Source organism: Harmonia axyridis, chromosome 1 (genome assembly GCF_914767665.1).
Source record: "Harmonia axyridis chromosome 1, icHarAxyr1.1, whole genome shotgun sequence".
Taxonomy (NCBI): Eukaryota; Metazoa; Arthropoda; class Insecta; order Coleoptera; family Coccinellidae; genus Harmonia; species Harmonia axyridis.
In genome coordinates this window covers 53102480-53115370 of record NC_059501.1, presented here as the reverse complement: position 1 = coordinate 53115370, position 12891 = coordinate 53102480, and the positions used below count along the sequence as shown (strand labels likewise).

The 12891-nt window shown below is 33.1% G+C and overlaps 1 protein-coding gene across 1 annotated transcript in view; it reads right to left on the bottom strand.

Moving 5' to 3' along the window:
- The window catches only part of LOC123686509 (adipokinetic hormone/corazonin-related peptide receptor variant I), an 87995-nt gene that overhangs the window by 58213 nt on the left and 16891 nt on the right, over nucleotides 1-12891 (bottom strand). The window contains exon 2 of the mRNA XM_045626706.1: nucleotides 2119-2429. Coding sequence (XP_045482662.1) covers nucleotides 2119-2400 — 282 coding nt within the window. The 5' untranslated portion in view covers nucleotides 2401-2429. The remainder of the gene's footprint in view (nucleotides 1-2118; nucleotides 2430-12891) is intronic.

Below are 12891 nucleotides of genomic sequence, written 5' to 3'. Positions count from 1 at the left end.
ATATTTTTTTCTTTGAACTGAATTCGAAATGAACAATTATTGCAAATATCCGACTAAAAAATATTCTACACAAGTAAATATAAAAATACGCATTTTTTTCATGACATCTAATTAGGACGATATAATACTAAAAAACTGAAGGCACGGACGAATACTGCACACAGATAAAATCCAGTATACCATCTCATACCAATTATCCCAGTAAATATATAGGTAATACAAGTCAATACTGCCAGACTAAAATAAAACAACATTCCATTGCCAATTATGTTGATACGTTGATAGTAAAAACGGAGAAAACAGCCCTTGCTAAGCTCGCAAAAGATAACAGCCATACATTCGACTTTGAAAACATCAAAATTTTAGACACAGAACCAAACAACCTGAAACTTGAAATATTGGAAGTATTGACGATAAAAATGGAAAAATACAATTGCAATTTCAGGATAAATAGCAAACCTCAATAACATACACTGTGTCCGTAAAGTATGGAACAAATTCATTTTTAGCTAAACAGACCATTTTAAGAAATAATCCTGAAACACGTCGATTTTTTATTTTAATTTACCGTATTTTAAATTAATGATTTAATATTCAGGGTGGATTACTTTCGAGTAATGACGTCACCGTCATTTTCATTGAATGGAACACCCGCATTTTGTTTCAGTTTTCCGATTTCTCTAGCTGAGCTGATTCCAAAAATGTTTCACATGTTGAATCCAATTGGTACGGGGTGGACAAAAATGCAATATGATAATAATAAGATTATTGAATAATTGAAACGAATACCAAAAATATTGTAGGTCTAAACTTTCATTAAACACCGATAAATTACTAAACAAATAATGGCATATCACAAAAAACTAGGCGACCATGTTTTTTTTTAATTGATAAGAAATAATTCCTTTCATATTCTGTCTGCAAGACCACCATGTAACATGTTTGAAAACAGCTCATTTTTATTAATCTGAAAATGTAACAAACTACAAGGTGTTACATTCAAACCAAATGGCGCTAGACAATAAGTATAACTATAACTAATAAAGAATCTTACGCGTTACTTTATGAGCACACACAAAACTTTTATATTTTGTCCACCATGTACCAATTGGAATCAACATGTGATACATTTTTGGAATCAGCTCAGCTAGAGTAATCGGAAAATTGAGACAAAATAGGGGTGTTCCATTGTGAAAAAATGACGGTGACGTAATTAATCGAAAGTAATTCACCCTGTATATTAGATTATTATTTTAAAATACGGTAAATTAAAATTGAAAAAAATATAAAGTAAAAGTATTACTACATAATTATTGTAATAATGAACTTAATAGATACGTAAATAAGAAACTAAACGTAGATAAATATAATTACGCTGAGAGATGAATAATGTCACAATTACAGTGGCGACAGACCAAACATAATATAGATGATTTCTGATGAAGATATTGTTCTTTTGCAATTAGGAAACGAATAGATATGTTAATTTTGATGAATTAAGTGTGTTTTTAATGTACTTCCCAACATAATGTTGCTAATTTTTAAAGAATGTTATAATTTTATTTTGTATTAGTATACTTCAGTATTTTGAATGTATGTAAATTTTAGCCTCTAAAGAAGCCCTTATTTTGGGCGAAACGTCAGGTAAGCAAAAATGAAAAACAACGAAAACTTCTAATTTTGTCTTATTACTCAGTGCAATAAAACAATTATAATAAATGAGCAAAAATAGGTACCCCCAAGGTAAATTGCTGAAAAACTTCGTATTGTAGCCATATCTTGCGATATATCAAAACCAGCTTCCAGGACTTCTAATGATAGGAAGATAGAGAAAAATACAGCGTATCGTCATGTCGGTAAGCAGAGATTCTACTTATGGAGATTGGATGAACCTAGAGACACATGCATTATTTAGAGTTTCCCAGAAGAGCTTTTGCTATGTTTGTCAATAGATGAGGCACCTTGAGGAAAAGAACGAAAGAGAAAACCAAGTTGATACTGGCTGGGACTTGACTGAATTGTGGATAGCGTTCAAATTTATTTATCCATTTTGGAAAGGAACCCCTCAGAAAATATTTTCATAACTAAATAGTTTGATTTTAATCACAAAGAACTCACCAATAAATCAGCTATCGCCAAATGTATCAGCATCATATTTATTCTGGAAGGATTATTTCTTCTTCTCTTGAGTAACAACACTAAAACAGTTATATTCGCGATAGCGGAAAATACAAATAAAAAACTATATACTATAATAGATAGTTTATGTCCGTCATTGAAACGCATGTCGATAGGAAGTTCATGATCGCCAGATGTGATGTTAGAGTAGATGGCTGCTTCTATATTTTGTTCATCTGGAAAGGCCTCAATGCCGTCCAGGTTATCGTGAACATCTCTCATCTTGTGTTTTGGACACTGGCTAATTTAATCTGTAATGAAAAGAAAAAAAATGAATTAGATAATAGTAATGATTATTCGGTATCCTAAAAAATGTTGAATCCAAAATTCACTACATTACAACGAATACAATAATAAGGATGGAATATTTAAAAAGTATAAAAGGTTATGTATCGGTTGTACCAAATCCGTTGTCTAGTGAAGGAAACTCAGAATTCCTTCGGGCTAGGAGTAAATGAGCACCTTTTTGGGGTTCGTTTTCTGAGAGAATTAATTTGGTGAAAACCGCAGCCCACAAATTGAACCATTTCCAAGTTATAGGTTGAAAATAGCGAGAATAAAAAGGTCTCATAACTTCTTCACATCTGGTGTTATAAACATGAAACAAAAACATTCTACAGCCACTTTTTTCAGGAGAATTCATTGATGTGATCATATGTTTTTTATTGAAATTAGTTTTGAAGTTGTAATACAAATTTGTATTTTTTTAATGTAAACCATAAAAATTTCTATAACAAATGAAATCGCATTTTTCTTTTCTTTTCAAAAATATATAACATGATATATTAATTCTCATAAAACTATAAAATCATCAAAAGTTTCAGTTTTACATCACGTATTAACCAAGTGCTTATCTATAATAATCTGTGAATTTAAATGATAATTAAAATATTTGGTGGCCACCAAACATCGTTAGGTATTAGCATAGTGACTTGACAGATGAATGGTATTGTGAAGAGTATGGCGCCATCCTACTGGCTTTCAAATACCTTTTTATCAATTAGTTTTTTCCAGGTACCATACGAAACTAATATTCAGGTATAATTTCTTTCAAAATTGTGTTTGAACAACATGTAGGTAAGGGATATTGCCTCTAACTTCTAATATTCAAAGAGAGTTTAACATTTTTTTCAGAAATGAGTATAATTAGTGACTCTCTCCGACAATCTGGATATCTAGAAGTTATCTATATTTTGTTGTATTTTCTGAACGGCATCCGTTTTTCTGATGTTGTAAATTGCTTGCTTAAATTTTTGGAGAGCGCGAAATGATATGTTGTGAAATGGTGAAGGACCAAACGTTAAAACGTTTAAGAATTCTGAAAATTATCCTAAATATAGAGAATAAAATAATATCTACCCCAACCCCACAGACAGGATGATCCAAGAATGCATGAGAATTGAACAAACTGCTGAAAATAGATTCCATCGTATTTAAACAAACCAAGAAACACAGAAACCTTTTCATGGCACATTTAGATATAAGAAAGCAATCGATTCACTGTCACTGTCACGATTGGTCACGAAAATATTGAAATTTTACATTATCTATCTGAAAATCATGAATTTTCTGGGGTGTGCAATGTCTAATTGAATATTTGTTTTCTAGTTCGGTATTGTATACCTACTTCAAAAATTTTATTATTTTTCGTTGAACTATCAACTGCAAGCATAGCTATGAACCAAAGAAAGAAGGCATTTTCCAAAGAGATTAATTAATCCTTCTAATGATTCAGCGTGATGAAAGCAACCCCTGAAATCTTAAATGGATATGGGGGTTGAGTGGCACCCTTGTTTTAAGGTAATTCGATGGACTTTCAAAAATGCAGCACACTTGACAAATTTGACAAATTTTGTTAATAGTTGGACTAACCATTTGAAATCAAATAACTTATTCAGAATTTACTAGACTTTTCTGATTAGTACTTGCGAAAAATAAAGAAAAGAGAATGGTTCACCGATCATATCCAACATAAATAGATTGGAAGTGGAAGAAGAGGACAAATTGAATGACTAGCACGCTCCCCAGACTAAACACCTTTGATTTTAACCTCTGCCTTTTCAACACAGTGTAATGATGAAACCAGTGGAAAATTTGTCGGAGGATGTAGCGAAGTACGAAGGAGAATTGAAGATGAAATTTCCTTATATTGATATTCTGTGTCAATTTCAAGTTTGCTTTCCATCGCCTTCGTGTTGAAATCGATTAGTTTGTGTTTTGGGTTGATTTCGATGAGAATACTCACCCCTTTCGACTAAGACGAAGAGATTTTTGCTTATATAACGTAGGTTTCTTATGATTATATTGATATTCTCTATGAATTTCAAGTTGGCTTCCCGTCGTCTTCATATCAAAATCGATTTACTTTTTTTATAGGAGAATTTCGATAGAAATTTTAACCCCTTTCAACGAGTCAAAGCAAGCTGAGTGGATCATTATGAAAATAAAAGATTTTCGATCATAAAACAGATTTCTTATACATATAAGTATTAATTTTGTATATGAATTTCAAGTGAGGTTTTTACTTTTTCCTAAACTGATGATCGCTTCGTAGTTTGAACGAATCTGGTTTGTTTTGGAAGAAGAAATTATTGAATCATTAACGAGAGATTGATATTTTCAGAGTTATCTGCAAAGAATCGCCAAAAAATGAAATTTTTAACATTTTTTCAAACTTCCGTCGACAAATTTTAGTGTCAAACCTCAGATTCAGATTAAGCACCCCAAAACCATATAAAACAGAAGGAATCAAAACTATCCTAAACAGTGGGTTTTTCCAGAGACAATAAAATATCCCAATTTTCAACTATTGTTTGAGCCAGAACGGTTAATCGAACAAAAAACATAATGAGAGAAATTTGTAGGAACTTTTTTATAGGTACTTTGTTTTTGAAGGGAAAGATCATTGACGAAAAATAGTTAAAAATGATATTTTTCTTTTTTTTTATATTTTCCAATATGCCGTCATGAAATTTTGGTGGCAAACTTCAGATTTGGATTCAACACCCCAAAATAGAAGAAATCACCCCAAACAGAAACTACCCCAAAACTTCGCTGTGAAAAACACATACTGACTGAACTAATCAAAATAATCTGAAATATTTAATTTATAACTTTCATAATCATCTTTATATTCATTTTTATGAAATCCTTGAGACAATCAACCAAAAATAAAGATGGGGTTTTCAGCACATCTCTCCTTCAGCACATCATGACTTCCTTATTCATCCCCCTCGGGTAGGTTCATCAAAAGTTGTCAGCAAGTATCACACCCGCCTGCTGCGATCATTTCCAGGTCAATTAAGAAATTGGTTCATAATTCTCATGTCGAGGCTGAAGCGAATTAATTCTTGACGTCGAAACATTTAACAATAGAACGAATGCGTATTTTAGACGATATTTTAAATAGATTTTATCATTCAGTCCGATTGGTTCGATATTGTTTTTGGACTATAGAAATCACCAGTTGAATTGGAAAACTTCAAATCCATGGTTTGTTATCTCTTCCTAACTGAAGAATACGTCAAGTCATTCTTAAAAACTTACAACTAGATGTCTCGATAGAATTGTCAGGAGTGAGGTATTTCGTATAATCATAACATTTCAAGCTTATAATTTTATTATGTTATGTTTGTATAATTCATTTGTTCTTATGAAACTGGTTGTTAATTAATCGGAAGATGAAGATATACTACTCCACAAAAGTTGAGAAAGTTCAAAAGTTTTGTGACCGTTTCAAAGTTTGCCGATTCTTGTCTACCAAATCGTCATTTATGAGAAATAAAATTTTTCTTTCTTATGTTATATCTGAATGGTTTTCTGCTCCTCGTTTGAAAATCTTCTCAATGTCAGGCATGTTCTTGTCGTTTGCGTTTTTAATAATTTTGGATCAATTGTTGCTTTACGTTCTTACAATCAACTATTTGATTACAACCTATCGCGCTTTGACTGATACCTCATCCGCGGTCCGACACGGACCGAAGACAACATGGGCATGGTTTGAAGCTTTTGCTCGGTGGTTTTCGTACAGAGACAGTACTTTTCGCCAAACATGGTTTTCCATGCTTGAAATTCTCTGCCGGAAGAAGTGATATCACAATTGTTGGTGCTTGAATTCGCATATTTCCATCGAGCAAGTCATTGACAATATCATTTCTTTGTTTCTTCCTGCTATTGGGCCAAATTTCTCATTTTTGGATGATTATACGCCACCCCATCGCGCGAAATTTGTCGATGAAGTTCTGGAAATCCATGGTATTTCGCATTTGGTCTTACTCTCTCGGTCGCCAGACCTCTATCCCATTGAACACGCTTGGGATCAGCTCAGAAGAGCTTTAGATTCTCACCAAACACCTCCTGATACGCTTCAAGAATTCAGACGGCTTCTAGCGTAACTCTGGACAGAAATCAAGGCTATTTCAACAATCTGGTCTAAAGTATACAAAGGCGTTGTCAAGCTGTGGTTGATGTTCGAGGAAGCCATACTCTTCACTGAATGTTTTCAAATTTTTGAATGAACTGATTTTGTAGTAAAAAAATTAAAAATAATTTTTTTTTTGACACTGTGAAAGAGGAATGGGCAAAAAAAAAAGATTTGAATAAGTAAGTTAAAGTTTATTTTACTTTGAAAAAATGTTGACAAAAATGACAAAAATAGACTTTTGAAACAGTCTGCAAACTTCCTAAGCTTCTTTGAATCAGTATATTTGATCAAGCAACAAGATTTCCGGTGTCAAGATTGGTTGTTCGTCACATTCCGCGAGACATATAAATTGACGATTATTCATATTATGCAGCTGCTTAACAGCCCCAACAAAACAACGCGTCAACATATTCGTAACGCATCTAAGATTGGATCCTACAAATTTACTATCGATTGATAGTTGATAGTTTGATATAATCGGTGCTACAGATGCGGTACGAATATTTGTATTTGCCGCGTTGGTTTGTGGGAGCCTTTACCCTTAACCGCCGTAGTGCGGTTTGAAACCACAGCAAAATTTGATTGGCTCCAAGGCTCCAACTAATCCCCATTTCAATAAGTACCTATGTTATTACCGTCAGTGTGTGCAAGGAGACAATTCGGTTAGTAATGGTTTTCAAGAAAATAAGATCTGAAATTACGGATACTGTTCTAACTTTTTTCAGTTTTTTGTTCATCATAACCTCTAAACTAAGAAGTTTTCGACCAAAACGTTAATTTTTAAGTTGTAGAGCATTGAATTCTCTACAGTTTTGTATTTACAATCTTTTTCGTTAACCTAATATCAATTGAAATACAGTCGATTAAAATTATAGTCCATTAGACAAAGCAAAATAAGTGAGGTCTGCTCGAAAAAATTCCGAACTTGATGAAACTTCTACAGATTGTTCGGGGGTGTTGTGCTTGCTTGAGGACGGCCGAAGAACCCCAAAATTTTCGGACTTTTTTCGGTTATATACAATCATTATTTCAATTAATTCTTGGTCATATTTTATCAATTTAACCTAGTTGATCTGATTATTAATGTCAGAAGTAATTATGGATTGATGGAATTCACAGTAAGGTGATATAACATGCCACGATAACATTGAAATATCTGCTCTTGACATAAACATAGGCTCTTAGTCAAAGCTAAGATATCTAAAAACAGGTGAATGCACTCGTCAATTTTTGAATGGAATGACATTCGACCAAATTGAAAATATTAGTTTTATTTCGTGGCGGCGCCGCAACGTCATATCTTTCATTTTGATCTTTTTTCCTTTGATTTCGACAGAATACATCAATTAAAACCCGATCCTAACCAATCAGAAGCTTAAACTAATATTCTCAAAATTGGCAAAACAAAAGCTAATCAGTCCCCATACACCAGGTTTTTAGACATCTTAGTCAGAGCTACCTCCCCCCTCCACCTCCCTATGTTTCAAATTGTCGATATTGATGAGAAAATACTATAAGTACCATAAAACGGCTAATAATTGCAAGTTACAGGGTCAAAACCTTTGTTTTTCGCCAATTTTTGACATTTTGGGAAAATTCCTTTAATTTTGATTGGCTGCATCTCGGTTGATATAAGGTTTAAAGAAAAGTTTCTGAAAAAAAAATTATAGGAATTCAATTATCTTCAACTTTCAAAATGAACATTTCGGTTGAAAACTAATTAAGTTGAAAATTATAACCAAAAGTCCTGAGAAAATGGACTGAAATTTAACTTTCATTTTTTCTTATTGTATAATTTTGAAATCAATAAAGAGACACAACATGGTTCATTCTTTCACTGGAAAGTAAACCTCGAATGAATGCAGTTATTTCCATAAAAATATCAACTTTCAATATTCAAATAATTGCATTTGTACATGCCGTCTCGCAGACCGCACAATGATGAAAGCGCTACTGTTTTTGTACTACGTTAGTTGAGGGCTCATTCATTGTGGATAAGAAAGATTATTTTTTAATTTTTGGTGAAGTATTGTTGATGTCCTTTTAATCCGACAGGGTTGGTTAACACAAAATTCGACAACTTTCTCGAGAGTCAGTACCAAGCGTCAAAAGATGCGTATTAAAACTTTGGTATAAAGAGTTAAGTGTGGAAGGAGATGTTCAAAGCTAAGTGACGCTACATTTGTTGTTGTTTGAGAAATAGATGAAAACGTGTATTGATGAGGATATTTTTTATGGTAAAAAGTAATGTGCAAGCAAAGCAGTGGATTCACTGGTTCAATAAATATCAAAAAGTCAGAAATGATTTTGAACGATCGTAAATTGAAGTTGCTTTAGGTAGCGGTAAGTTGAAGAAATCAGAAATATTCCTATATAACATATGTGCACGAAAAAGCTTTGCTGCGATCACTACATTCCTGATTCAGATTTTCTTTTGAAGGCACCCAATTTATTATAGGGGTAGTTTCTTATTTCAAATTTAACATTAATCGGGTTTTTAACTTTATTTATGACTTTTGAACATATTTCTCTTTATTTGTATATGCACTTGGTGAGTTGATCTTCATCAACTCTTGTATAGTGGCTATTACGGTTAGTAGAAGCTAATTAGTTTAAGAACTGCAAACAACTCAACCTGATAACCTAACACTAAAATGAGGAGTTCTAATTGAATAATGAACATAGCAGTTGACATTTTTATATGCTACACGAGTTCACACTTGAAATTTTCGACCAACTGAGTAAGAAAAGACCATAACAATAAGGATTTGGAAAAATAAATCAGTAAATCTGTCGAAGACAATCTCACCAATTTAGAACATAAAATGAATTATAACAGTAAATTCCTGGAAGATAATTTGCAGTCTATAAGAAACAAATTATAAAAGTTCAGAAAAAATGTAGAGAATAATCTTCAAAAAGTATTACAAACTGGAGAATAAATAAGTTGAAGGAAGAATACAAAGAAGAAATCAGTAAAAACTGAAAATTTCGGAGAGCTAATTGCTAGAACTGATATTCAACCAAATTGTTTTTTGATAATGGTAATAATGTATATTATGAGCAGTCCAACAGAAGGTTCAAGAAACCCTAGAAGAAGTTGGGACAGATATAGCACTCTTGATGATTTTGGCTTACCTTACGGCACCGAACAGTTTCAGAAACGACTTATGATCCAAACCTTTGCCTACATATTAAGGGATAATGTTAGATCTAAATAATCTAAAATATGTACTTGATGATTTTCTAGACGATACTTTGGAGTTTCATACAACCCATAAAGGGATTACCAAACTTTGTTTTGTGACGGATGATATATATGTCCAGCACCTTAGCTTTCAATGTGTCGTTATTTGAGAAATCGACAGACTAACTCTCTGTCAATTTCTCCAAAAAGGGCACTTCAAAAGTTTAGGAACTACAGAGAAGAGAAGTGATACGCATTCTCTGAAGTGACAAAAAGCCAACTAGTTATTTGGCTTTTTGTTACGTCAACGTATGCGTACCTCTTTTCTAGTTAATTGGAACATCGTCCAGGAAAAATACTCGAAAACTGGAGCAACCGGAGAAAACCTATTCCGTTGCGTAGTAGCAAGATGAAAGAAGAGGAATTTGGATTGGAAATTCTGGCAACCGGAAAACTTAAAAGAGAAAAGAAAAAATAATTCCTATCATAAAAAACTGCTTTTTATTGTCAGAGTCGAATAGCGGAAGTATTGTAGAAGCCATACCTTAAAAAGTAGTTTTTTGCAACTTGTCAGCGGCAGAACTGATTACTACAGAATTATTGGGAATTTTTGAATTTTTTTTGTCCACATAATTTGCGTTTCTCATTTCAATAATTATACAGGGTGTTCCAAATTGAGTCGGCACCATTGCCAACTTCGTAATTATTGATGCTACGATTTCGGTTAAATGGGCAAACTGGTATAGCATTTTTGTGAAGAGAACGAATAAATATTTCCAAATAAGTCGCTCGTTTTCCACTTTAGGAAGAAAGGTGATATGAGCTTTGTAGTTGAGAATGTTATTACGAATCGAAATGCATGAAAAAATATAGGGTGTTCCATTGAAAAAAAAATCATTGTATGAAATATTATGACAACGCGACTGTCAATTTTTGTGTTGTTTTCGGCATCGAGGAGGCCACTAAAAATGCTACCAGTTTGCCCATTCAACCGAAATCGTAGCATCAATAATAAAGGAGTTGGCAATGGTGCCGACTTAATTTAGAATACCCTGTATAATGTTGTAGGATTATCTAGATTACATTTCTAGATTATTAATCGGTTGAAAAATGGTACATAGAATTCTCAGAGTAAAAGGAATCATTTGACGTGGAACTTTCATGTAAAGAGCCATTATGAATGTGATGGACGGTGAACGAACGCATTTTTTTAATTTATAATTCTATCCAGTTCTAGTATTGAAGTGGAGTATTCAAGAGAATATCGAAATTATTAAAACCTAGGGATTAAAGAGGTATTTTTAATCCCGAGGAAAAAAGTTCGCTACGCTCAGGCTACAATTCCCTGAGTGTTAAAAAAAACACTTTATCGCGGTTTATATATATGACCAGTTGAAAATGCCTTAAATGCATTCAATAATAAATAATTAATTTGTCGAAAAAATGTGTCAGATTAGAAGTCTTGTAAGAGTAGTGTGTTAATAGTATTGTTAGCCTAGTAATGAGGGCCAATCACAAGGAATTAAAAGTACCATTTAAGTCCCTGAAATCAAAGATAGAAACTACTTATTTAATCCCTGACATGCATAAAATGCATTTATGTGAATAATAAATCGAAAGTTAGAAACAGACCCTTTGCAAACTTTTTGTACTTTTTGAATTGAAAGACAGTTTACCTGTTACATGTGAGTAGTCAGGACCAATGAGATAAGTGGGCATTATTGCGAAACTTAATCGAAAACTTCTCAAAACTCTGAATACGCACTCATCGAAAAGCTACGAATAATAGGAACATCCAACTGGAAAACCGTCCGCTGGACAAGTACAGGCGGGAAAATCAGAGGCTTATTTATCCACAAGAACGCTTGCGCGAAATCAATCTTGGCTAAAAAGAATATCTTCTCCTCATCATTCACCTATAATTGAAATATCGCCGTTAAAACATGTTAACCTGCTAACTACACCTTTATAGTAAAATGAGATGAATATGTAGTTAGGCTTAGGTGAATAGTTATTTGTTTTACTTGGCAGACAAAGTAGTAATACTTTGCTGATTGGTGAGTGTCGGCAAAATTAATATTTGCTGTCAATCGGAGAAGTAGTGGAGGCCTTGATATTCTTCCACTTATTGATAATTTTTCGTTTTGTATTATTTCTGCCTTACAATTAAAATTGAGTGTTATTTTTTTCGGGAAAGAGTCAGTAGTTATATCTCGTCTGCTGGCCAAATATCTTTCCGACTGTACGAAGTGCAGGAAGGAAAATATTTTCGATAAGATGGCAAGCACGACTAGTATATGAAGGACTATTTCCGGAAAAAAATTTCACTCGAATTTAATTGTAGGGCAGAAATAATTCAGAACGAAAAGTTATTAATTTTTGATGAATATGTATGTCATACCAAAAAGTGAAAAGGATCAAGAGATCTTTTCAAAAAATGCTTCCTGGATAAAATTCGATTGCGCCTATCGAAAGGTTAACTCTTGAAATATAACGTGATGAAGATTTCCATTCACCACGATGTTCCAGTTTCATGAAATTTAGCAAAAAACTGAAAATCTAAACTCGGTCGGCATTGTTTTTACGAACTTATTAGATAATTTTTTCGCTACTCAACACAAGTTTTTTATTGTTCTGTTGAAGCTAGAACAACAAAATTTGCAAGAAGCTTCAAATGAATATGTTGCAAAAAAATGGTTTTTCAAAAAAAATTATCATACATAGGTAGGTACCGATAAAATTGAGATTTCCTTGGATACTTCGTTTATGAACAAACACTCTAGCAAGTTAATTCGACAAACGCGGGCAATTAGTTGACAGTAGTTTGATCCCTGATCCTACAAACTAACGCGGCAAATGTGAATATTCGTAGGTACTGCATCCTATCTGGATCCTACTAATTCATTATCGATTGATAATCGGTTGTACCGATTATCAAATCGATAATGCATCAATCGGATCCAGGCTAGGATGCGGTACGAATACTAGCATTTGCCGCGTTAGTTTGTTGGTGCCTTTAGCCTTAAACTGTGTTTCAGAAACCCAAAATGATGCTTGACGTACAATTCACATGCAATATTTGACCACTGAGTAAACTGCCACG